The sequence below is a fragment of the Muscardinus avellanarius genome (assembly GCF_963383645.1).
Source record: "Muscardinus avellanarius genome assembly, chromosome: 12".
Taxonomy (NCBI): Eukaryota; Metazoa; Chordata; class Mammalia; order Rodentia; family Gliridae; genus Muscardinus; species Muscardinus avellanarius.
The window spans coordinates 106,189,512-106,214,965 of record NC_137798.1 but is presented as its reverse complement, the minus strand read 5'-3'; the positions used below and the strand labels follow the sequence as shown (position 1 = coordinate 106,214,965).

General features: G+C 55.2%; 2 protein-coding genes across 4 annotated transcripts in view; one reads left to right on the top strand and one right to left on the bottom strand.

The window, feature by feature from the left end:
• The window catches only part of PPP1R13B (protein phosphatase 1 regulatory subunit 13B), a gene marked incomplete at both ends in the record, with an annotated part of 57,485 nt that extends 45,741 nt beyond the window's left edge, over positions 1-11,744 (top strand). Inside the window, 8 exons of the mRNA XM_080708137.1 lie at positions 561-730; positions 1,097-1,598; positions 3,589-4,358; positions 4,855-4,992; positions 5,065-5,198; positions 8,448-8,614; positions 10,658-10,857; positions 11,703-11,744. Coding sequence (XP_080564263.1) covers positions 561-730; positions 1,097-1,598; positions 3,589-4,358; positions 4,855-4,992; positions 5,065-5,198; positions 8,448-8,614; positions 10,658-10,857; positions 11,703-11,744 — 2,123 coding nt within the window. The remainder of the gene's footprint in view (positions 1-560; positions 731-1,096; positions 1,599-3,588; positions 4,359-4,854; positions 4,993-5,064; positions 5,199-8,447; positions 8,615-10,657; positions 10,858-11,702) is intronic.
• A 1,678-nt stretch (positions 11,745-13,422) lies between these two features.
• On the bottom strand, positions 13,423-25,454 carry ZFYVE21 (zinc finger FYVE-type containing 21; the record flags this gene model as incomplete). Of its 3 annotated transcripts, none has more annotated exons than XM_080708044.1 (8): positions 13,423-13,458; positions 13,621-13,763; positions 15,465-15,518; positions 15,987-16,111; positions 16,192-16,267; positions 16,869-17,037; positions 18,208-18,258; positions 25,317-25,454. In XM_080708044.1, 8 exons carry the CDS (start codon positions 25,452-25,454, stop codon positions 13,423-13,425), a joined length of 792 nt encoding a protein of 263 aa, XP_080564170.1. The 3 variants fall into 3 exon arrangements, with proteins under 3 accessions (XP_080564170.1, XP_080564171.1, XP_080564172.1); XM_080708045.1 differs by having other exon boundaries at positions 16,020-16,111; XM_080708046.1 differs by lacking the exon at positions 15,465-15,518 and having other exon boundaries at positions 16,020-16,111.

The window sequence follows — 25,454 nt, the reverse complement described above, 5'->3', positions numbered from 1 at the left end:
GACGAGCTTTCTAATCACTGCAGTGGAACGGTGGCCACTCCCGCTACCAGATCCTTGGGGACTTCTGCTGCGCTCCTGTGCTCACAGACTGTTTGCGAGGGAAGGACTTTCTCACATTAAGGGAGAAATTGCATTTACTCTTGGAAGTAGTACAGGTCAAACCTGCTATGCAATCATAAGGTAAATGCTAAAAATAACAAAGGGTGACTCTTTATTGCCGAGTCTAGTAGTATTTATGAGGTGCTTGAGAAGTGAGTGTGAGTTCTTACTTCATTTTGTGGTGTGGGTGTAATGGGCCCGCCCTGAACTCCAAGGGCACAGCCCTGTGTCTGCAGCAGCCGCCCTTGGCGTGGTCCCTGAGTCGCTGCCCGCGAGGCTGCCCTGGGGCTTGTGCGCAGCCCTGAGCATCCGAGCGAGATAACAGCAGCGGGCTCGTGTGGTTGTCCACTGGTTAGAGGTGCACCTAAGAATGCGAGGTTCAGTGATGTTCTTTTGTTTCTGACAGGTTGGTTCAAATAAATTCAAGAAAAAATTTACCTGAATTCTATATTCTTTTTAAGCTAATGATGGAAACTGGCCAACATTAAAGCAGAATTCTGGCTCTTCGATGAAGCCGGCGCAGATGGCCAGTGTGGACTGGAAGGACCCAGGCGTGGAGGGAGCTCTAAAGCAGGGTGCCATCTTAAGCCAGCCTCTGCCCTTGTCAGCACTGGGAGGCACGGAGAAGCTGGTAGGCTGGCTGTCCTCGCCACAGAGTACCCACAAGTCTAAGGACCATCCCCTTCTGTCTTAGTTTTAAGCTCAGGGACATGAGGTCTCGTGAGGCAAACTAATCCCTTTAGTATCTGGGTTACACCCAGGGTCCCAGAGTTGCTGGACCTTAGGCGTCTGTGCGGCATACAAGAGTAAGCATCTTTGGTGGGGATTTCCCTCGATTTTGGAGATAAATGATGAGCCCAACAGTGAGCCCTGCGTCCTGTTACAAGCCAGTTTGAGGGATTACAACCCCTAATGTGCATTCTCTTGCAACTTGGATAGAATTATGCATGACTTTTTAAAAGGTGACTTTGTTTTTCTTTTTACCACCTAAATTTAGGGCATCGAAATTGGTAAAGGGCCACCTCCCATCCCAGGCGTAGGCAAGCCACTGCCTCCAAGCTATGGAACGTACCCAAGTCCTGCACCTCTGGGCCCAGGCTCTACAAGCTCTCTGGAGAGGAGGAAAGAGGGCAGCTTGCCCAGACCCAGTGCAGGCCCGTCAAGTCGGCAGAAACCCACCCCGCTTCCCCCAGCAGGCAGTGCCCCCCCGCCAGGCTCTTCGCAGCAGATTCAGCAGAGGATTTCTGTGCCTCCCAGTCCCACGTGCCCCCCAGCGGGGCCGCCTGCGTTTCCAGCTGGAGACGGCAAGCCTGAACTCCCGCTGACGGTGGCCATTAGGCCCTTCCTGGCTGATAGAGGGTCGAGGCCACAGTCTCCCAGGAAAGGCCCCCAGACAGTGAATTCAAGTTCCATATACTCCATGTACCTCCAGCAAGCCACACCGCCTAAAAGCTACCAGCCAGCGGCGCACGGCGCCCTAAACAAGTCGGTCAAAGCAGGTACGGTGAGTTCACCCTCTTCTTGTGTGGGATAGAAAATTAAGTTAAGAAAATACCAATCTGGCTGAGCTTGGTGGCGCAAGCTTGTAATCCCAACGTTTGGGAGGCTTGGGACAGGAGGATTGTGGTTCACAGATAGCCTCAGCTACTTCCAACTCACACCCTGTTTCAAAATAAAGAATAGAAAATAGAGCTGGAGGTGTCACTCAGAGGTAGAATGGCCCTGGGTTCTAGTCCCAGTACTGCAAAAAGAAAATACCAATCTGTAGCTTATAGTGGAGCCACATTCTGTTCATGACAAGCCCTGTCTACCTACGCGAAGTATGAGCTTGGGTGGCAGGTTGAGGGAAGCGAGATCAAGCCTGTGTAGTTCTGCAGACGGACCGCAGCTGACTTCCTGTCTGAGCAGGTGACTCTCGCGGTACTTAGGAAATCCAGCCCCCGGAAGGGTGAGGTTTCAGGATTTCCCTTTTTCCTTCTGCTTCATAATAACTTGTACCGGAAGCTTTCCAGTGAGCAGAGATGGGCCCTCTGGGCCTCCTGGCGTGGCTGAGCCAGACCCTAGGAGTGAGCAGTTTGAGGAAGGCTGCTGCTAAGGAGCTCCCTGACCCCTGGGGGAGGGACGCCGGTGCGGCAGTGGACCAAGGCCTCTTGAGGAAGGCAGACGGGAGAATGCACCTTGGAGGTGAAGTGTGTCCTGCCCTGGCAGGACAACTCCACGGTCCAGGTCTGGGTTGGGCATGCTCCAGCATCCTGGGGCATTGGCTACGGTGTGTGTCTAGACTTGTAACTCATGAGTTTACAGGCGCCCCGCTGTCCCCAGCCCAGGAACCTCCCAGGTGGGGCACCGCGTTACCTGTGGGTAGCACTCTGGCCACGGGGACGCTCCTGGGCCACCAGGTGAAACCTTGCTCTGAGGGGCAAGTGTCTGCACATTATCTGAGTTAGTCCAGGGTTCACAAGTGGCTCAGTGGCTTTTACTTTTTCCTTGACCAGAAAACCATAATCAGGGCAGCAGCCGCACATGCGTGCACGCACGTGTGTTACTACGGATGGAACCCAGGGGCATGCTATCTCTGGGGTACAGCCCCAGCCCAATTTTATTTTTTGTTTTTGAAACAGGATCTTCTTTTTTTTTTTTTTTTTTTTTTTTTTTTTTGCGGGTCTGGGGATGGAACCCAGGGGCATTTCACCTCTGAGCTACACCCCCTGCCCTATTTTTTATTCTTTATTTTGAAACCGGGTCTCACTGAGTTGCAGAGGGCCTCACTAAGTAGCTGAGGCTGTCCGCGAACCGTGATCCTCCAGGTCTCAGCCTCCCGAATGCTGGGATTACAAGCGTGCGCCACCACGCCCGGCTGGATCTTCTTGCTAGGTTGCTGAAAATCCCATGTTTGAAAATTTGGGGCTGGCCTCAAACCTGTGATCCTTCTGTCTCCGCCTCCCAACTACTGAGATTACAGGCATGTGTCACCACATCTGGCTTTTATTTTTATTTTTATTTTGGTTTTTTTTTTTGGGGGGGGTTGTTTTTGTTTTTTTTTTTTTTTTTGGTGGTACTAGGGTTCCTGGAAGCCCTTCTACCTCTGGGCTACACTCCCACAGGCTACACTCCCAGACTTATTTTTTAACTTTATGTGGAAACAGGCTCTCTTAAGCCAGCGAGATCCTCCTGTCTCTGCCTACCAAGCACGGGGATTACAAGCATGCGCCACCACGCCCGGCCTTTATTTTATTTTTATTTTGAAACAGGGTCTCAGTAGGTTGATGAGATTCTTACTGCTTTCTAAGGCTTTCCTTGAACCTGTGACCCTCCTGTCTCAGCCTCCAAAGTACTGGGATCACAGATGCACACCGCCACACTCTGTCCTGGAGATACATAATCAGAACTGAACAGCAGTAGAGGAGCCATCTTGGAGGAGTTGGCTCAGGAACTAGACCTCACGCCCGCTGGCCAGGTTGAACGTGCCTTGTCTTTGTGTCTCCATAGTGTACGGCAAACCTGTCTTACCGTCAGGGTCAACGTCTCCGTCGCCTCTACCGTTTCTTCACGGGTCGCTGGGCGGGGGCACGTCACAGCCTCAGCCACCTTCAGAATGCGCCGAGAAGGAGCCGGAGCCAGAAGGCCCCGCCCTGCCTGGAGAGGGCAGCACGGTGGAGAGCCTGCCCCGGCCGCTCAGCCCCACCAAGCTCACACCCATCGTGCACTCACCGCTGCGCTACCAGAGCGACGCCGACCTGGAGGCCCTGCGAAGGAAGCTGGCCAACGCGCCCCGGCCGCTGAAGAAGCGCAGCTCCATCACAGAGCCAGAGGGGCCCGGGGGGCCCAACATCCAGAAGCTGCTGTACCAGCGCTTTAACACCCTGGCTGGAGGCATGGAGGGCGCCCCTTTCTACCAGCCCGGCCCCTCTCAAGACTTCGTGGGCACCTTGGCCGACGTGGACAATGGAAACACCAACACCAACGGCAACCTGGACGAGTCCGCCCCCGCCCCGCCCACGGCCCCACTCCCAGAGGAGCCCGCCCCGTCCTCAGATGCCAATGACAACGAGTTGCCTTCCCCTGAACCAGACGCGCTCCTCCGCCCTCACACCCCCCACCCGACGGCCGAGCCCGCGGAGGACGACAACAACAACGTGGCCGCGGCCCCCTGCACGGAGCAGACGCCGAGCCCCGCGGCCGAGGCCCCGTCTCCAGGGCAGGAGCCAGGCCCTCCCGCGCCCCCCGCCCCGGCCCCCCGCCCTCCGGCAGCCTCCGTGGTGGGTGTTCTGTTGAGAGCAAAGCCACATCGCCCTCACACGTGGCTGTGGGGCTGTTCTGGGAGCCGCAGGCCAGGCTTGGGTTAGGCCTGGGGGTGGCAGAGGGAAGGGCCTGGGGATCCCAGGAAGGTCAGCGCTGGCGGGGCAGAGCGGGGAAAGGCATCATCTTGGAATCTGGCAGGGCCCCTCTGCTAGCACCTCTGCTGTGGCTAAAGCCATGTGGCGTGCTAATGGGAACAGGCCGCCGACTCCATGGCTCTGGCTTCTTGGTTAAGCAGCATGGCTGTCACAGACCGTACTCCCACAGAAGGAGGGGCTCACAGCCCAAACCGGCATGGCGCGCTCAGGATGAGTCAGGGCTCTCCACAGGTGGCCGGGCCCTGGTGGGTCCCACCGCCGGAGCCGGCGCGCAGGCGCAGGCACAGGACTTGGGGCTGCTCCTCTCTTGCCAGTTTCCCTAGTTTCCCTGACGTTGAAAGTGTGTTTCCTTCCTCAGAGCAAACGCACCAATCTGAAGAAGCCCAACTCGGAGCGGACGGGGCACGGGCTGAGGGTGCGCTTCAGCCCCCTGGCGCTGCTTCTAGATGCTTCTTTGGAAGGAGAGTTTGACCTGGTTCAGAGAATCATCTACGAGGTAAGCCGCGCCCCTTGGGCGTGCTGCAAGGCCGGGTGGGCTGGGCTGGCTCCCACGTGTCCTGTGTCCTAGGTGGAGGACCCCAGCAAGCCCAACGATGAAGGGATCACCCCCCTGCACAACGCAGTGTGCGCCGGCCACCATCACATCGTGAAGTTCCTGCTGGACTTCGGCGTCAACGTGAACGCTGCCGACAGTGACGGGTGGTGAGGCCCCGAGGCGTGGGCGGATAGATTCACTTTTCCCCATCTCACAGACACAAAACGTGCAAATTCTGGTCATTGGGAAGTGTGGAGAGGGCGGCAGGGATGCCATCAGTTCACCCCTGAAAGACGGCTGTTGCCGTGTTTAGTTTTTTATCTGTCCAGTCTTTCTTGGTAAAGGCCCAGCTGTGTGTGTTCTTTGGACACCTCTTTTTTATTTATTTTATTTTATTTTATTTTATTTTATTTTTTGGTGGTACTGGGGTTCCTGGAAGCCCTTCTACCCCCGGGCTACACTCCCAGACCTATTTTTATATTTTTATTTGGAAACAGGGTCTCCTAAGCCAGCGCGCGCGGCTGGCTTCGAACCTGTGCGATGCTCCTGTCTCTGCCTCCCAAGCGCGGGGATTACAAGCGTGCCCACCACGCCCCGCTGGACGCCTGTTTTTTAATCTACCTTTATTGGTGTACCGTAGTCACACATCATGACATAGGTCACGGTCGCGGTGACAAGCACGCAGCACCTGATCGGCCTCGACATTGACAGTGGAAGCCAGGTCTTCTGCAGGTTACCCACTCTTCCTCTTTCTAGATTTTCTATAAGAATTACAAATTCATATATGTGAATATATGAAAAGCAGCTTCAGAAGCCCCCTTTGCTAGACATCTTGATGTTTGAATTTTTGTCTGCATTCAGGATCAGGGCTGTGTTGCTGTGCAGGCCTATGGGTCTGGCGTGGTTTTTTGGTGTTTTTTTTTTTTTTTTTTTTTTTTTTGTGGTACTGGGCATGGAACCCAGAGGCTTTCTACCTCTGGGCTACACTCCCAGACACATTTTATATTTTATTTGGAAACAGGGTCTCACTAAGTTGCTGAGAGCCTCACTCAGTAGCTGAGGCTGGCTTCGAACCTGTGAGATCCTCCTGTCTCAGCCTCCCAAGCGCCGGGATTACAAGCGTGTGCCACCCACGGCTGGTCTGGCGTTATTTTGAATTTGTAGACAGCTCTCATTCTGCTGTGTTTGAGCATCTGGGTTTGTTGTTGTTGTACTTGGGATTGAACCCAGGGGCATTACACCTCCAAGCTATACCCCCAACCCTATTTTATTTTTATTTTGAAACAGGGTCTCAGTAAATTGTGGAGGGCGTGGATAAATTGCTGAGGCTGGTTATGAACCTGTGATCCTCCTGTCACAGCCTCCCAAATACTGGGAATACATGTTTTTTGTTTTTATTTTTTATTTTATTTTTGGTATGTGTGCTCCTGATCACACCCAGGGTATCCTACATTCGAGCTACACTCCCAGCCCTATTTTATTTTTATTTTGAAACAGGGTCTTACTAGGTTGATGAGTCTCACTACTTGCTGAGGCTGTCCTCAAACCCGTGATCCTCTGGCCTCAGCCTCCCAAGTACTGGGATTACAGGCATGCACACCATCCCTGGCTTGTTTTTTGTTTTTAAGTAAAAACTTCTGCTTTGCCAGGCGTAGTGGCGCACGCTTGTAATCCTAGTACTTGGGAGGCTGAGACAGGAGGATCGCACAGGGTTCGAAGCCAGCCTCAGCTACTTAGTGAGGCTCTCAGCAACTTATGAGACCCTGTTTCCAAATAAAATATAAAAATAGGTCTGGGAGTATAGCCCAGAGGTAGGGAAAAAAAAAGCCCCTGGGTTCCACCCCTACCTAGTACCACCACACAAAAAAAAAAACTTCTGCTTTAAGCCAGGCATGGTGGCATATAATACCAGTATGTGGGAGGCTGAGGCAGAAGGATTGTAGGCTCAAGGCCAACTTCCGCAACTTAGCAAGACCCTGTTTTCAAATAAAAAGTAAAATAGGGCTGGAGGTATAGCTTGGAGGTAGAATGCCCCTGGGTTCCATCCCCAGTACCAAAAAAGTTCTGTTTTTATTTTTTTAAATATGCTTAATATTTACCACCTTAGCCATTCTGTGCGTGTGCACATCAGTGTACTGTGAGCATTGCTATTGCTGTGCAGTGAGCATCTATTTACAAGCCATTCCTGATCTATTCCCTGCCCCCTTTGTCAGATATGTATATATGAAGCTGGGCATGGTAGCACATACCTGTAATTCCAGTACTTGGGAGGCTGAGTCAGGATGATTGCAGGTTCAAGGCCAACCTCAGAAACTTAGCAAGACCTTTAGCAATTTAGCAAGCCTGTTTTTTTGTTTGCTTATTTTGTGTTTTTTTTTTTTTTGTGTGTGTGTGTGTGGGTCTAGGGATGATGGAACACAGGGGTATTTCACCTCCAAGCTACACCCTCTGCTCTATTCTATTTTTTATTCTTTATTTTGAAACAGGAGCTCACTAAGTTATGGAGGGCCTCACTAAGTAGCTGAGGCTATTGGAGAACCGCGATCCTCCAGTCTCAGCCTCCCGAATGCTTGGATTACAAGCGTGCGCCACCACGCCTGGCTAGAAAGACCCTGTTTTAAAATAAAAAATAAGCCAGGCATGGTGGCACACACTTGTAATCCCAGCACTTGGAGGCTGAGACAGGAGGATCATGATTCCCAGACAGCCTTGGCTACATAGTAAGGCCCTTTGCAACTCAGTGAGACCCTGTTTCAAAATAAAGAATAAAAAATAGGGCTGAGGGTGTAGCTCAGATGTAGAATGCCCCTGGGTTCCACACCCAGTACTGCAAAATAAATAAATGAATAAACAAACAAAATATATGCCAGTCATGGTGGCGCACGCTTGTAATCCCTGTACTTGGGAAGCTGAGACAGGAGGATTACAGATTCAAAGCCAGTTTCACAGTTTATTGAGGCTTTTAGCAACTTAGCAAGACCCTGTTTCCAAATAAAAAATGAAATAGGGCTGGGGGTAGAGCCTGGAGATAGAAGCCTCCTTGGTTCAGTCCACCCCCCTCCACGTATCACAATCAATTAATCAATCAATAAATAATAAAACAGGGTGGGGGTGTAGCTCAGAGGACAATGACCCTTAGTTCAATCCCCAGTACCCCCAAAAATAATTATACATGATCTAAAACAATCTGTTAGCAGGAACATACCTTTAACGCGTGCGCGTGCACGCACGCGCACACACACACAATCTCTCTCCCTCTCTCCCTCTCTCTCCCTCCCTCCCTCCCTCCCTCCCTCCCTCCACCCCACCCCGTACATGCCCAGCACAGAGGCAGAGCCTCCCTGAGCCTCCCTGAGAGGTCGCATCACTGGTCGCACCAGCAGTGCAGACCCACACCCTCACCCCTTTGGTTCTAGGACCCCGCTGCACTGCGCCGCCTCTTGCAACAGCGTTCACCTGTGCAAGCAGCTGGTGGAGAGTGGCGCTGCCGTCTTCGCCTCGACCATCAGCGACGTGGAGACGGCAGCAGACAAGTGTGAGGAGGTGGAGGAAGGCTACATCCAGTGCTCGCAGTTCCTCCACGGTAAATACGGGCCACACGGCACTGCTCCAGTGCTCCTGTCTTCAGGGTAGCCAGGGTCTTCATTTGAAAGGAGGGCGTACAGCCCTCGCTCTCCCCTGCACAAATTTGAAAAATCCCTATTTTTGATGGAGCCAGGGTCACACTTACAGAGCTGGAATGTCTCCATTCTGAGGGCAGTCACAGCCGTTCTTTGACCGGTAACTTGAGAAGCCACGTGCTGCTCTAGGTTAGACACTGGGGATGGAGTTACGAAGGACCAGGCGACACTCCGTGCCGGCGCCCCGCGCAGGACCAGGCAGCAGGCGCTCAGGTGCAGGGACACCGAGTAGGCGCAGGGCCCCAGGGGTCCAGCTGGCGGAAGGAGGCCAAGGCAGAGACACCTACTGAGGAAGTCTCCCAGCAGCGGCCAGACCCCACGCCGCTACGTGGCCTTGCGCACAGCGGCCACCATCTAGGTGGTCAGATGCAAGCCGCTCGCTGCTGCCCAAGAGCAGGCACACCTTTAGCTCCTGACTTCTCTAAGTTTTTGCTAGATGTAAGCTTTATGTTTAACCTTAAGAAATGCCTTTTAGCTGAGCGTGGTGGCGCACACTTGTAATCCCCGCACTTGCGAAGTTGAGACAGGAGGATCACGCAGGTTCAAAGCCAGCCTCAGCTACTTAGTGAGGCTCTCAGCAACTTAGTGAGACCCTGTTTCCAAATAAAATATAAAATAGGTCTGGGAGTATAGCCCGGAAGTAGAAAGCCTCTGGGTTCCATCCCCAGTACCACCAAAAAAAAAAGAAGAAGAAGCGCCTTTTAGCCAGGCGTGGTGGCGCATGTTTGTAATCCCAGCATTCGGGAGGCTGAGACTGGAGGATCGCGGTTCGCGGACAACCTCAGCTACTTTGCGAGACTGTTTCAAAATAAAAATAAAAGCCGGTTGTGGTGGCGCACGTTTGTAATCCCAGCATTCAGGAGGCTGAGACCAGAGGATCGCGGTTCGCGGACAGCCTCAGCTACTTAGTGAGGCCCTCCGCAACTCAGTGAGACCCGGTTTTCAAAATAAAGAATAAAAAAATAGAGCAGAAGGTGTAGCTCGGAGGTCTAATGCCCCTGGGTTCCATCCCCAGACCCGCAAAAAAAAAAAAAAAAAGCCTTTTAGAACATTCCAGAATCAGGATTTCAGTAAAGTACAGCTGGCCCTCCATACCCACAAGTTCCACATCCGTGGTTTCAACTAACCATGGATCAAAATATCTGGAAAACGAATGCATCTGTACTGGATCTGTTCTTGACACTCGCCCTAAACAACATGCCATGGCCAGTATTTGCGTGGCACATTTCTTGCTGTAGGTATTTTAAGTAATATGGAGATGGTGTAGAGTATGTGGGAGAATGAATAAAGGTTATATGCAAATACTACCATTTGTAAAAGAAACACGAGTATCTAAGGGTTTGAGGCCCTAGAATGTCCTCTCACACCCTCGGTTCCCGGGAGGGGACTGAGGGCCACGGGCTTGAGATCAGCCTTTGCAGTAGTGAGGCTCAGCAGCCTAGCAAAACACTGTTTGAAAACTAAGAAATCAAAAGCATTAGGGGTGTAGCTCAGGGGTAGAACGCCCTGGGCTCCACGCCTGGCGTCCCAAAAGGAGAGATAAGAACTTTAGGGAGGTCTCAGAATAGCCTTGGCGGGGGCCTCACTGAGTAGCTGAGGCAGCCCGCGAACCTGTGACCTATGATCCTGATGTCTCAGCCTCCGAGTACTGGGATTGTAGGCGTGGGCCGCCACGCACAGCTGTCTTCTGTGGCTGGAGAGGGCTGTGGGGTAGAGAGCAGAGGCAGATGAGAAAGGCTCCCTCCCTCCCTTCCCCATGGAGGCTCATTCCTGCTCCGGGTCAGCTGCTCTGTCCTGCAAGGATGGAGACTTACGCATTGAACTCAGGCAGCCTGGGCCTGGGGAGCCAGAGAGTGGCCCTGTTCCCTGTCCGCTGCGGTCGGCCTTGGGCGGACTCCTCTCTGAGCACTGCCTCCTGAGTCCTGGCTGTGACTCCTCGGCTCCAGGTGTGCAGGAGAAGCTTGGCGTGATGAACAAAGGTGCAGTGTATGCCCTGTGGGACTACGAGGCCCAGAACAGCGACGAGCTGTCCTTCCACGAAGGGGACGCCATCACCGTCCTGAGGCGCAAGGATGAAAGCGAGACCGACTGGTGGTGGGCTCGGCTGGGGGACCGGGAGGGCTACGTGCCCAAAAACCTGCTGGGGGTAAGCACTCGCGCGCCTAGTGGTTATGGTGGGAAGTCAGCTGGCAAGACAGGACATAGCTCAGGGCAGGCAGCCTGGTTCTGCTGGGGACCAGGGCAGGAGGCCATCGTTCTTCAAACCTCAGTACCCCACTCTGCACACGGGCAAGCCCCAGCTTTTCAGTTTGAGGGCTCGGCCAGCGCCCCTGGAGGTAGCTCTACCCAGGCCCTGGAGCAGCTGGAGGCCAGGCAGGAGCTGCTGAGCAGCTGGGCCTCCCCATCTAGACCTGCCTGGATCCAGGGTTCCTCACCGCCCACAAAGGTCAGGGGCGTGAGGCTATGACTTGCTTACGATGGTGTCAGCCTTTTGCAGGAGGCCGTCCTGCTCACTTCTCCCGGGTGCTGCCCGGGGACTGGCCGATGTCCCTGACCCGAGTACCTGCCAGACACTGACTTTTTTTTAGCTGGAGTGAAGTGCCAGGAGGGAAATAGGGACAGGATACTCTGAGGTGGGGACTTTAAAATGGGGTTTAGGGTCAGGTGTGGTAGCACACACCTGTAATCCCAGTATTGGGAAGATGAGTCAGGACTGCAGGTTTGAGACCATCCTCAGCAATAGTGAGACCGTCGGCAACCTGGGAAGACACTGTTTCAAAGTAAATAATTAGAAGGGCTGGAGGGCGTATCTCAGAGGTAGCCTGCCCTTGGGTTCAGTCTCCAGCACCACAGGAAGTACAGGCCCAGAGAGGTCGGGCCCTGGGTGGGATGCGGGGCAGAGCAGAGGCAGCAGTGGAGGCCGCCCTCCCTTCCCCGCGGAGGCGGATCCTGCTCGGGTCTCTGCGCTCCTAACGGCCCCTCGCTCCCCAGCTGTATCCGCGGATCAAACCCCGGCAGCGAACACTGGCCTAAGCCCCCAGAGCATCGCAGTCTTGCTGCCCGGAGAGGACGCGTGCTGCGCAGGAGCTGACGTGGGGTGTTTCATGGTGCTCACTTCAGCAGACAGCATCCACAATGTGAATCCTGCACTTCCCAGGTGAGGCCTTTCTCCAGTCTCTAACTGGGAGAGGTACTTTTGCCTCCACGAGGACTGAACTTTGCCAATTACTGTAAATTCAAATAAATACCCAGCTTTCCAAACACTCACCCCTGTTGCCAATAAGAAGCCCGGCAATTATCATGACCCCCGTTGGTTACCAGTGAAGACACAGCTCTCACCTGGCCTTGAGGCCTCCTCCTCTTTAGATGTTGACCCACCCTCACTGTGAAACTGAGCTGCTGCCAGCTGACCCTGCCCTGGGAGAGTCACAGAAACCACGGTCCTCACCGGCCCACCATTCCGCTTGTCACCAGGGAGCCCCCCCAGCTGACCGTTAGGTGTGGCTGGCCAGCGTGTGCACCCCCGAGGCCCCCTGTGCTGTGGCTGGGCTTCCTTTCCCGGGCCACACGGCCTTTGGCCTCTGACCACACAGCTTCAGCCTGTTTCTGCTGAGTGCCGTCAGACACGAGTGTGTGGGCACGGATGGGTCCAGGTGGGGTGGGCAGGGCAGGACTGGTTCAGACGGAGTTGGCTGGAGCCTCGGGTTAGAGGGAATGCGGTGACCCTGGCCCAGTTCAGCTGCTGTGGCCACTGCGCTGGGGCCTGAACTGTGTGGACAGGCTTTTTATACACCAGGATTACTCTTTGATTATACCGTTCAAAACGATCAGAACTGTGTCAGGAATGTTTTTTCCTCATTAAAACACATGCCCCTAGGCTTTATTTTCCACGTGACTTGTGTGTATACTTTGTGTATAAGTATGTATAGACTCATGGGTGCAGGGCTGTGGTCCCACACCTTTGAGCACTGACTACAGGGCGGCATGGCGACGCCCCTGGGGGCAGCCCCGCCTTCCCAGCACCGCCATGCTCTGTAAATGTGCACAATAAACCGCTCTCCCACCCCGGCTGTGAGTCCTGTGTTCTTGAGGCCGAGCTGAGCTCAGGCCTCGGGTTACCCAGACACAGTGAGCCAAAGCTGGTCTGTATTTCAAAATAGGTTTAATCATATGCTCATATACAAACTGCTGTACAATCATTTAATAAAGTGAAAAAGTGAGTGGAAAGTAGAAAGCACAAAGCCGGTGCTGTCTGCTTTGTGAAGTATCAAAGGGCTGTTCACTGCCCGGATTAGTGCCAGTCAGCGGGCAGACTAGAAAAGGCTAAGGCAAGCCTGTAAACCGGCACTGAAGACAGGCAGCTCCGCTATAGATCGGAGCCCGAGTCACCACCGCCTTGTTTGTTTCTGTGAAATTAGTGAAATGAACATCGATCGGTCAGAGGCTTCTGGTAAACCTGGGAACTTGTAAAAACATGGTACTGGTTATGCTAAAACAGTTTAGCAGTAGTGTAGCTCAGTCTCTCCCACCCAATGTATCAACGAGATAACACACATCTCTAAAGTGTGAAGCTGTTTAAAGCATTAATAGTGTACATATTGCACTAGGTAAGTGAACACTTTGCAAGCAGGTTGAGGCCCTATGCTGCTCAGGCAGGGCGAGCGGCTTGGTCCCCCCACCAGCTGCTCTCCAGGTCCGGCCCACACTGGAGTCACTGGTCTCGAGATTCATAGAGGAGCTTGGCCGCCTGCGGGGAAACCAAACATAAACACCACAGAGCACAACTGGCCCGGGCCTGGCTGCGACGGAGCCTGTGCGCTTTAGAGGAGCTACGGGCAGACCTCTGGGTCTTTCCTCTGGGAAAGGCAAGCTCCTCTCTAGGCCCCACCCCATCACACGACCACAGTACCTTGTGCATGGCTGCCATCCATGCTGCCGCCTGCCTCCTGCTGGCATTTGCGTCCTCCCCGGCAGTCAGCTTCAGCTGGGCGGTGCCCTCTGCCCCCGGTGCCATGTACTGCAGGAGCATGCCTGTGGCCCGAGCATTGCCTCCTAGGAAGGAGGGGGGAGGTGAGAAGGCCCTGGGGCAGCGGTGGCCGGCACCGTCCTGTTGGAGCAGGCGGCAGTGCGCACTCTCTGTGGACCCTGAGTCACTGTGGGTGGGAGGGGGGTGCAGCTCTTAGCTGGCCTTGAACCACATGCTCAGAGCTGCACAGAGCCCTGCTGACCAGTCCAGTACTCCTCAGCGTCCTGTGTCCCTATTCCTGCTTTCAGAGAACCCCAAAAGAACTATCTACGGCTGTGGCTATGCAGTGTGCAAGTCCCCTTTAGAGCGCCCCGCCCTCAGCAGGCAGACCACAGAGACGGTCACTGCATGGCTGCCTCATGCCTAGAAGTCAAGGCCACAGCTCTCTCCTTCCCACTGAGACCAGGGCTAAAGCTGGGCACAGCGCACTGCTGAGCGAGCCGCCCGGCCTGCCATGTGCTGCTCTGCGCCTCGCAGAGCCCCACAGAGGCCCGGGTCGGAGACCCCTGTGAGGACACAGCTCATCTCTGGCCCAGATCCCAGTGACTCCAGCACCTGCTTGCAGAACAGCCTCGCGGAGCAGACTGGCTCAGTCTGTGCCACCTGGGGCTGAGGGGCTTCGCCTATAGCCTCTGCCGAGTGACTTAGAAGGAAAGCTCCATTTCAGCACTGATCTGCCACGGAAGTGCCCTCTGATGAGACATGGCTCTTGAAGTCCATCAGAGGAGCCCCACCAGCCAGCTGCAGATGGGGCTGCACCTGACCCTGAGCAGCGGCTCCAATGCAAAGCACTGCGCCCGACGGCTTCCTGAGCTGCATGCCACCTGCTTCTGTACATGTGGGCTGGGACGTGGCCACGTGTCTGTGCTGGTTTTGCACGTGGGCCAGGGAGGATCTTCTCTAGCCCTACCTGACTCCGGGGGTCAGTGGTGCCGAGCCCCAGGCAGCTGGGCAGCCCCCCAGGCCATTTCAACTGAAGGGACGGTTCACATTATCCCACCCCCCCACACACCAGGAAGCTAGGCTTAGAGTCCTAAGGAGTCTTAACGTGCTGGGCAAAGCAGGGGTCACTTCTCCCAGACCATTCCAGAGCACACAGTGCCAGAAGCCCCTAGGCCCGCCCAGCAGAGCAGCTGAAAGGCGGTGGCTCACAGGGCCCAGCCAGGCCATCCCAGACCCAGCCACCTGCCTGGGCTGGCCCCTACTTCCCCAGACCCTTGGCACCAGGATGTCTTCAGCCAGCTTAGTGCCCCACATATGTGTCCAGGGGCCAGGGTGGCACTGTCACTCCCTGCTTCAGGAGGGCTGAGACTAAGCCAGGAACCCTGGGAGGCCACTGGGCACAGCGTGCCAGGCCCTGAGGGATGTCAGTGGGTGAAGGCTACCACCTACTCCACATGCCTGACGCCCACTGGATGCCCATGGCCACCCGCACCCAGGGCCTGGGCTGCTCGGGGCGGGCAGGCAGCGACAGAAAGCTACTGACTGCTACGCTCTCCCTCCGTCTGTGGAAAGAAGGCCGAGCAATACACCTCCTTCTACGGGGTGTCCTCACTTATGTTTTACAGACCCACGTGTGGGCCCATACCTTAAAAATCTGCCCAAGGCAGTGACCATGGTCTCACAAGGACCGTGGCAGGGACCAACCCCACCCTGCCAGGAGCAAAGTGGTCAGAGGAACGTGGCCTACAGCATGCTGGAGGAGTGCTGGCGGAGGGGAGGCTGACCTTCAGCGGCGGGCTGGCTCCCCAGGAGGCTGGGGTAAGTGTGAATGTCCTTTTCTACAGCAAGAAGGTAGGCAGGCAGTGGAGAGAAGGAACAACCAAGCGCCCCTCAGAAAATGGAAAGCAAGGTGGGTTAGGGTGGGTTTTCAGCACTGCCCGCAGGTTCAGAATCCACATTCTGAACAGTGCATGGTTAGCTGAAAATCTCAGCCAGGGCTTGGACAAGCTGCTCACCAGGAGCTGTATAAGCAGCTGGGTCTGCAAGGCACCTGCAGGCGGAGGCAGTGACCGCAGGTGCGGTCAGCCACCACACCAGACCTTTCTGGGAACCTCGGTGACTGCGCTAGGCGCCTTACTCAACAGCGAGTGGGATGACCCACAGCCGGAAACCATTGCGACGTCCGGCAGGTCCCCCTCCACTCACCTGGCAAGTCTAAAGCCCTGGGTTAAATACATGCCCCACAGAAGAGGAAGGAAGGCCGCAACCGTGGCCCAGATGCATGCACCTTGTCCCCTGTGCGCCACCAAACCCTGCCCGGGAAGGACACCGGCACAAACCTGCAGCAGCAAAGCCTTCCGTGAGAATCTGCACGGTGGAGATGTGTGCGATTTCAATTTCATGGTGGCTGTCTCCATCCAGGATCAAGCGTCTAGACCAAACAAAGGGGCTCCAGTTGATGACCAGGCCTCGAGCCTGCGGGCGCTGTCCAAATAAGGCTCTGGCTCTTACCTCTGGTTGTTGGAAAGACGACAAACCATGGTTTCAGATTTCTCTGAGTTTCCAAAAGTTACGAAGAACGTGGCTCCTTGGGAGACAAAACCAAACGTGTAAACACGACCTGTCGCAATTACACACGAGGACCTGAAGACAAGCAGGAAGCCGGCGCCGGCTCTGCGCTGAGGCTCCCTCCCCGGAGCAGAAGGCGGCAATGAATGCAGGATCTGAGAGGAACGTGGCAGGCGCGACTGTGTGATTTGTTTTGCTGCTTTCAAAGCTCCTGTAATTTTTTTTTTTACATTGTTTGAAGAAAGATCACAGGGGAGTTCTTCACAAAGGCCAGACCAGAGACCAAGCAGAAGGGTCTGTGTCCAGGAGAGACTGCTGATTCCTCCAGGCTCCAGGAGGCAGCCCTGCTCCGGGGCTGTGGCTCGGAGCCACAATCTACACCTGCTACAGCACTACGGTCCCAAAGACTTGACCACGAGCGACAGCCCCCCACCTGATGGCTCTGCCCAGAGGAGTCAGGACCGGTGTGGGGGACAACACTGTTGTCTTTGAGGAGACAGTTCTGTAGCTATTTCCAGATGGATCCAGAGAACATGGGAGGCTGGTAAGGCAGGCGTTAAAGGAAGACACGCCTCTCCCCCTCTCCCTGCACCACGTGGGGGCACGCCCGCCCTGCTTACCACTCAGGAGCACCTTGAGCTGCTTGTCGTAGAACTCCGCCTCCCGGTGGGACACCAGGGCGCACTCCGCGCACTGCCGCACGGGGTCCACGAAGCACATGCGCCGCAGCGGCACCTTCTGGCTGCAGCACCTGTCGCAGAAGCACTTCCCGCAGCGCCGACAGTGGTGCTGGTGAGGACGAAGGGCAGGCAGTGAGCAGGGCCAGAACAGAGGCGGCACTCCAACCACCCCAATGCACCGGAGGCCACGGGCCGCCTCCGCTGAGCCCCCTGAGGGTCCTCTTCACACAGCCGGGCCTTGCTTAACTCAAGAAAATAACATTACCTGGGTGTGGTGGTGCGTGCCTGTAATCCCAGTACTTGGGAGGCCGAGACAGGAGGACTGAAGGTTCAAAGCCAGCCTCAGCGATTTACGGAGCCTCTCAGCAACTTAGTAAGACCCTATTTACAAAGCCGGGCATGGTGGCACACGCATGTAATCCCCCGCGCTTGGGAGGCAGAGACAGGAGGATTGTGCTGTTCAAAGCCAGCCTCACTGGCTTAAGAGACCCCGTTTCCAAATTTAAAAAAAATATAAAAATAGGTCTGGGAGTGTAGCCCAGAGGTAGAAGGGCTTCCAGGAACCCCAGTACAACCAAAAAAAATAAAAAATAAAAAAGACCCTATTTACAAATTTAAAAATGAAAGGGCTAACGGGGCATGGTGGCTTGTAATCCCAGCATTTGGGAGGCTGAGACAGGAGGATCACGTTTCGCAGCCATCCTCAGCTACTTAGACCCTGTTTCAAAATAAAGAATTAAGAGCCGGGCGTGGTGGTGTACTCTTGTAATCCCCGCGCTTGAAAGGCTGAGACAGGAGGATCACACAGGTTCGAAGCCAGCCTCAGCTACTTAGTGAGGCTCTCAGCAACTTAGTGAGACCCTGTTTCCAAATAAAATAGGTCTGAGAGTATAGCCCAGAGGTAGAAAAGCCCCTGGGTTCCACCCCCAGTACCACCAAAAAAAACAAAAAAAAAGAATAAAAATGGGGTAGGGGGTACAGCTCAAGTCAAATGCCCCTGGGTTCCATCCCCAGACCCACCAAAAAAAAAAAAAAGAAAAGAAAAGAAAAGGAAAGGGCTGAGGGTGTAGCCTGGAAGTGGAATACCCGGGTTCGATCCCCAGCACCACCAAAACAAACTGGTCCCAAGGACCAGCTGTCAATGTCAGCTGTCAAGTCCTGCTGCCCAGGACCCTCTGCTTCTGTGCGGCCCAACACTCAGGGCCCCCGGAGGAGGGCCCAGGACGGAGGGCTCAGCCGTCAGCCTCCCACCACCGCCCACCTCATGGCCTCAGCTCACCTTTCTGGTGAGAAAATCAAACTTGGCGCCACACTGCATACATCTCGGACACTAGGAGAGAATATGACACAGTGTTAACCCGGGCTCTGCCACTGGGCCAGACTGCGGGGGACGTGTGAGGAGGCCGGCCTCCCGTCCTGGCCTACAGCAGGGCAGCTTCGGACCTACGCCCGACTCGGTAGGGCTCCCAGCCCCGCGGCGAGGGGAGCACGAGGGCTCACTTCCTCGCGGCCGAGCCTCCATCACCGTGCCTCGTCATTCTGCCGCTAGACCCAGGGCAGCTCATTCCAGTAGCTGTCTGGCCCTCCTTCTATTGCAGGAGCCAAAGGGTGGCTCCAGGAAATGACTGACGTTTCACACCAGGAATTAACCTGTGCCAGGAAAGGACATTGTCACCTGCTTTACAAATGAAGACAGTACAGGAAACCTGCTAAAGAAGAGGGTCTCAACCGTTTAGACCCGCACGATCCTGGCGTTCCGAGTGTGCGCACCAGGGCCCGTGCGGGGACAGTTAGAGAGGCTGAAGCAGATGCGGGTGAGGGAGGCCCAGCGAGGCCAGATGCCAGGCCTGGACCTGCCTTCAGCTGTTTCCCAGAATAGGCACAAGGAGGCAGCCATGTCACACCCACAGCCTAGGCTCTCACGGCCGACTGTGTGTGTGTGTGTGTGTGTGTGTGTGTGTGTGTGTGTGTGTACTGGGGATGGAGCCCAGGGGCATTCAACCTCCAAGGTACACCACCAGCCCAATTTTTTATTATTTACTTTGAAATAGGGTGTCACTAAGTTGCAAAGGGCCTCACTAAGTAGCTGAGGCTGTTCGTGAACTGCCATCCTCCTATCTCAGCCTCCCAAACGCTAGGATTACACCACACCTGGCTTCAGACTTATCTAAGAGCCCTTCCAGACCTCGCACCAAGGACACCTCCCAAGCAGGCCGGCTTCTGCCCCGGCAACAGGGCCAGGTGGGGACTGTCCAGAGCGGGCCTCTTCCCAAGGGTCTACCCCAGTGGTCTCCACTCACTGTCCTCCCCACTCCACCAACCGGCAGGCTCGAGCCCCTCCCCTGCTCCGCTCCCCTCCCTCGGGACCCCCTCGGCCTCCCACGTGCAGACCCTGGAGGTTCCGCAGAGGGCTGGCTCATGCACAGGCTGCAGGCACACTGTGTGGAGCTGTGCAAAGGGGCGGGCTGCGTTAAGAAACTCCCTCAGATGCCAAGGGCCTGTTTTGCTCATGGGTCCAGGACAGAGGCCAGTGGTACTGGGCGCCTCTGGAGCCTCAGCAGGGGATCCATGGCCCATCCCAGCGTGGAGCGTCCACAGAGGCCGGTCAGCAGCTCTGCCGTGCCCTCAACGCTCATCAACTTGGAACCCTGCCCAGCGGCGCCATCCCCGCGCGGGGTGGTGCCTTCTCCCCTGGCCCCAGTGTCCACCAATCACAAAACCCAATAGAAGAAGCTTCACGGTGCTTAAAGCTAGTGCGTTCACAAACCACAAAATCACCAGTTTAGTGAGAACAGCTTTTCACAACCTGTCCACGGCCTCCCCAGCCTTGGGTGCCACAGTGCGCAGCTGTCCCGGGACGGGAGGAACTCTGGCTCAGCACGTGGCCAACAGAGAGCCCCCGTCACGCTTGCTGCTTGCTGTAAGGCTTGTATGCAGGCCGGCTGGGACCAGTTTCTAAATACAAGGCCTTGCCATTCATTTAAATTGGCTCCCTAAAAGCAAATGACCAAGAGCCGGCTGGCGGCGCAGGCCTAAAATTCCAGTACTTGGGAGACAGGCAGGTTCACTGAGGATTCACTCAGCAACTCAGCAAGGCCCTCCACAACTTAGTGAAGTTTCAAAACAACAAATAACATAGGGTTAGGGTATAGATCAGTGGTAGAATGTCCCTTGGGTTTAATCCCCAGTGCCAGAAGGAAATACAATTGTGCATGTGTATGTATGTTTGTTGCTGGGGATGGAATCCAGGGACATTCTACTTCCAGGCTGTGCCCCGCAGCCCCATTTTATTTTTTATTTGGAAACAAGGTCTCACTAAGTAGCTGAGGCTATCTTCGAACCTACGATCCTCCTGTCTCAGCCTCCCAAGCCCTGGGATTACAAGTGTGCCCCACCAGGCCCTGCTCCCAGGAATCCTTTCTGCTGCTGTGTGGTCACAATCCTCCTATCAATCAAAGGCTCTCAGCTAGCTAGAGACTGAGGAAGCTCTCTGCACCCAAGGCAGTTTCCACAAAAAGGGCAGGGGGTTCCAGAACACCTGGGGAGGCTCTGCCAGCCCTGGCACCTCAGAAGGTGAACTTTACCCTGTGTTCCTGGAAAACAATTATGAAATGTTCAGCATATTGCCAGGAGCCACCGTCTTCCACCACCAGGCCATGCTTGGCAGGCCCTCCCAACTGCCCCTCTCTGTCCCAGGAAGCACAGACCCAGACACCTCCCTGGACTGCAGAGCCGCCTGGCCCCACAAGCCTGCCCACCTGGCCTCTGGCTCAGCCCTCAGACCTACCATCAGGGCCTGCTAACTCTTCCGTCCCTGGCCACAACAAAAGCCCCCGCCTGACCTGCAGAACTCTGGGACACCTGTCCCCTACTGGGGGACAGCTAGCTCCTGTCATGAAGAAACCCCCCCTCCCTGAGCCGGTGCCTTGGACACACTGGGTCTTTTCTGGTTCTGCACCTAGTGCCCAGGCATCAGAACGGCAGCACAGGCTGCACGGTCACCAGTTGTAGATAGTGCCGGGAAGGAAGGAGAGGACGACCTCAAGGGTAGCCCAAGATGCCGGCTGCGTGGACAAGTCCTTATGGCTGCATGCCCAACCTCGCCCCATCCAGCTCTTCCACAAGCCCCAGGGATCATGCAGGAATTCTCCAGCTCCCAAAGAACCCGTGCCCAAACTGGCATGGCATTAGGCCCCTCGGCCTCCTGAGGAGGCTCAGCCTTCTTCATCCAGGAGAACAATTCTTAGTTCTGGGTCATGAGAACCTCAGAGCTGTGGGACCGGATCTGGAGGCGTGCGTGCACGCGCGCGCGCGCACACACACACACAGATTTCTTGCAGCGTCTATTTATTTTTGCTGGCCACGATGGCAATCCTCCTATCTCAGCCTCCCAGTGCTGGGGTTACAAGCGTGCACTGCCACGCCCAGCTCTTTCTCCCAGCATCTTTAAGAGATAAACCATGTGGGCCGAACTGCTAACCTGGCAATTACTCAGCAGACGTGGCATGGCTGCGCCCAGGCTGGCCCCACTGAAGTTGGAGCCGGGAAGCACAGGCCAAGGTGTGCAACGGTACTCACACCGCGGCCCCGCCACCAGATGGGGTGATGGAGGAAGCTGAGGGCGGCAGGGCCTTCCTGCCAGGTCCTGCCCAGTCTCCACCCACTCTGAGCTACCACGATACAACCACTTCACCATTAGCTCATCTGCACTCCTGGCTCACCTCCAGTGTGCAATTACCTTAGCGTCCAGAAGCATGCGGCCTGCAGAGCCCGCCGAGTACACCCTGTTCAGCCAAGTGCCAGCAACTATTGCCGGAAGCGACCCGGGGAGCTATCCCAACTCCAGTCACACTTCGTTCCAAATCTCCCTGCCCAGACTGCCCCTATTCAAGCTCCTCCAGAAGATTCTGGCAACTTCTGAACTCTAGGGGCATGCACTACTAAAACTCAAAATGTATTTTTTGTCTCAGTGCTAGAGATGGAACCCAGGGCCTCATGCATGCCAGACAAGCGCTAGCCCACCAAGCTCCCTCCTAATCTTTAAAATACATTTTTTACCCTCCAGGGACCCCAGCGCCTGGCTAGGCTGCTCAGATCAATTCGTCATACTCAGATGCGCTGGGATGGGGTGGTCCTGGGGCACCCTGGCTTCCCTCCAAGGTGGGAACAAAGCTCTGCTGTTTGAGGGTGCCCCACAACAGTATTTCAACCCAACTCTGTCAGCTGCTGGAGAGTTTCTCAGACAGCCTGGGCAGAGCCCCAGTCTGGAACCTCACCCTCAGTGCCTCTACGGGAGGCCAGCTGCAAAGAAAGGCAACTAACTCAGGAAAAAGTGGAGCAGTCATTGCGGGCAGGACCACCAGGGCAACAGTGGCAGCTGGGAGGACTGCGCAGTCGGAAAACTGCTTCGGTGGACCACCTCGTGCACACCACGTTCCCATGTCCAGGAGGGCCATGTGGATGTGAGGTATTTCCACATTTGTTAGATTTTATGGGGTACACGATAAATGCAGTTTTCCTTGCCAGTTAAAAGTTTTTATTTAAATATTTCATTGGGGGACAATTAGGAGGGAAAATGCCGGAAAAGGCTCCTTGGGTAGAAACAAGAAAAAATGGAGAACTCTGGACTGGTAATCCTGACAGTAACACTTTCTCACCACACTTGGATTCTGTCCTGTCCCTCAGAGATGAGGCTTCCCCTGGACTGGCCTCCTCCCCCGACCCCCCCGTGGCTGCGCGGACTCCACTGAGTTAATGATTAAGCACAAGCTAGCGTCTATCTACAGGAAAGGCACATTGCCTTAAAAACATTTTCCCTGACATACATTTATTTATCTATTTATTTATTATATATTTTTGCAGTACTAGAGATGGAACCCAGGAGTATCTATCTCCGAGCCACACCCCCAGCCCCATGTTTTTTTTTTTGTTGTTTGTTTATTTTGGTGGTCCTGGGGTTCCTGGGAACGCTTCTATCTCTGGGCTACACTCCCAGACACCTATTTTTTATATTGTTATTTGGAAACAGGGTCTCTTAAGCCAGCAAGGCTGGCTTCGAACCTGTACAATCCTCCTGTCTCCAGTGTGGGAATTACAAGCGTGTGCCACCACTCCCGGCCAGCCCTATTTTTAATTATTTTCAAACAGGGTCTCACTGAGTTGCAAAGGGCCTCACTAAGCAGCTGAGGCTGTCTGCGAACCGCGATCCTCCTTTCTCAGCCTCCCGAGTACTGGCGTTACAAGTGTGTGCCACCATGCCTGGCCCTCCCTGACTTTTAATTGTGAATAAAATACACAATATAAACTTACCACCTGCCTCAGTTCCCCACGCACAGTTCAGCGGTATTATGTGCGCTCAGCGTGAAAGCTTAACGGCCTCTGGGGCACCAGCCAGGCATGATACAGAGGAAAGGGACGTGTGTGACACAGATGGCGCGGGCGCCAGGCTGAGGAGCAGAGGGCTGCGGAGCCCAGGCAGTCGGGACCTGCAGGCAGGGGGCTGGGGGCCTGGGCTCCGCTCCAGGAAGCTCTGCCAGCTGCCAGGTCTCCTTCACAGCTCCACTCTTAACTGCAGAGCTGGAGGGTGGTGTGGATGGACCATGGACTGTGGACACCCTCCTAGGCACACAGGCCGCTCTCAAGGTGAGGTAGGATAGGAGAAATAAAAGTAATAGGTAGAGAAAAGGCAAACAAGGCCGGGTGTGGTTGTGCACACTTGCAATCCCAGTACTTGAGAGGCTGAGACAGGAGGATTGCAGGTTCAAAGCCAGCATCGGCAGCTTAGTGGGGCTCTAAGCAACCTAGTAAGACCCTGTTTCCAAATAAGAAATTAAAAAATCGGGCTAGGGGTATAGCTTGGAGGTAGAATGCCTCTGGTTTCAACCCCCAGTACCAAAAAAGAAAAGACACAGACAGAAAGAAAAAGAAAATCAGTGAAGAAAAGGGAGACTATAGCTTTAAATCTAAAAAAGCTCTCCACAATAGTCCTTTTTTTTTTTTTTTGGTGGTACTGGGGATGGAACCCAGGGGCTTTCTACCTCCAGGCTACACCCCCAGCCCTATTTTAAAATTTATTTGGAAACAGGGTCTCACTAAGTAGCTGAGGCTGGCTTTGAACCTGTGCGATCCTCCTGTCTCAGCCTCCCAAGCACTGGGATTACAAACGTGCGCCACTGCGCCTGGCAGTAGTCCCTTAACCAGTCTGTTTTCCCTTAGGCACGCATCCTTAAGAACTCCTCATCTTTAACCCTGAAAGTATATTTTCCCTCTAACCTAAAGTCTCTAAAAGGTTTGGAGTGGTGGCTCACTCTTGTAATCCCAGCATTTGGGAAGCTGAGATACGAGGATCACCGAGGATCACGGTCAGAAGACAGTCTTAGCTACTACTAAGTGAGGCCCTTTGCAACTCAGTGAGACTCTGTTTCAAAATAAAGAATAAAAAATAAGGCTGGGGGTGCAGCAAAAACAAATAAATCCATAGTTTGGTAAACAAAGGATCCAAGCAGTCTAGAGCACTGACTGTCCAGCTGGTTCCGCATGTCTTGTGACCGCCGCCGTGTCCTTCGGACTGAGAGGCATGTCTAGAGAGGACAAGCCCAGGCGCCTTCCATCAAGATGTCAAACCTGAGGATTCTGAGGAAAACCGGGCTGCCACCCCTCTTCTGCACCCGTACACACCCCCTCACGAGGGCCTCCTATGAAAAGCCCTGGGAAACCAGGTGTGTGTGCGTGCGTGTGCGTGTGTGTGTGCGTGTGTGTGTGTGTGTGTGTGTGCGTGTGTGCGTGCGCGCGCGAGGCTCACTTTCTCTCTTGAACGTGTATTTCTTACTCTCCTCAGTACGCCCGCCCACATCCCTGACCGTGCTGGAGTTCTCGTCAGTAAGCTGAGGCCCCGCAGGTCCCGAGCTGGGGAACCGACCTTTCTCCCGGGCCCAGGGCCGGCCTCACGCCTCTGCGAGGGTCCTACCTGCCGGGCAGGCCCGGTGGGAGGAGGGCGCCAGGCGACCAGATCTGGGGCGGGGTGCAGAGCGTTTCTAGGTCTCCAGCACTTTGATGTCTTGTGGACATGTGTGACTTATGTGGACAGGACTCCAAGAGGTGCCTCAATGCTCCCATCTTCTTAGCGTGGCCCGGCTTTGCGCGGTCCCGCGCTCCGGGTGCGCCGGGCACAGCTCGGGGCTCGGGGCCGCGCCGCCGTCGGCGGGAGCCCGCGGCGCCCCTCCGCCCACCGGGACGGGTGCGGGCCTCCCTCTCAGGCCGCCCGGCCCGCGGCCCCGCGCCGGGGCGCCGCTCGGCTCCTCCCAGCCGCCCGGGCCCGGCCAGCGCCGGCGGACGGACGCGGCGCCGCGGGAAGACCCGGGCGCGGGCCGGGGCCGGGCGGGCACGCACCTCCTTGTCCGGCACCCACTGCGGCTCCTCCAGGCCGAACGGGCTCCCGAAGGCGCGGTGTTCCGGCACCATGCGCAGGCCGCTGGGGGAGCGCACCAGCTTCTTGGCGTCGCAGCGAGCGGCCAGCCCAGAGGACAT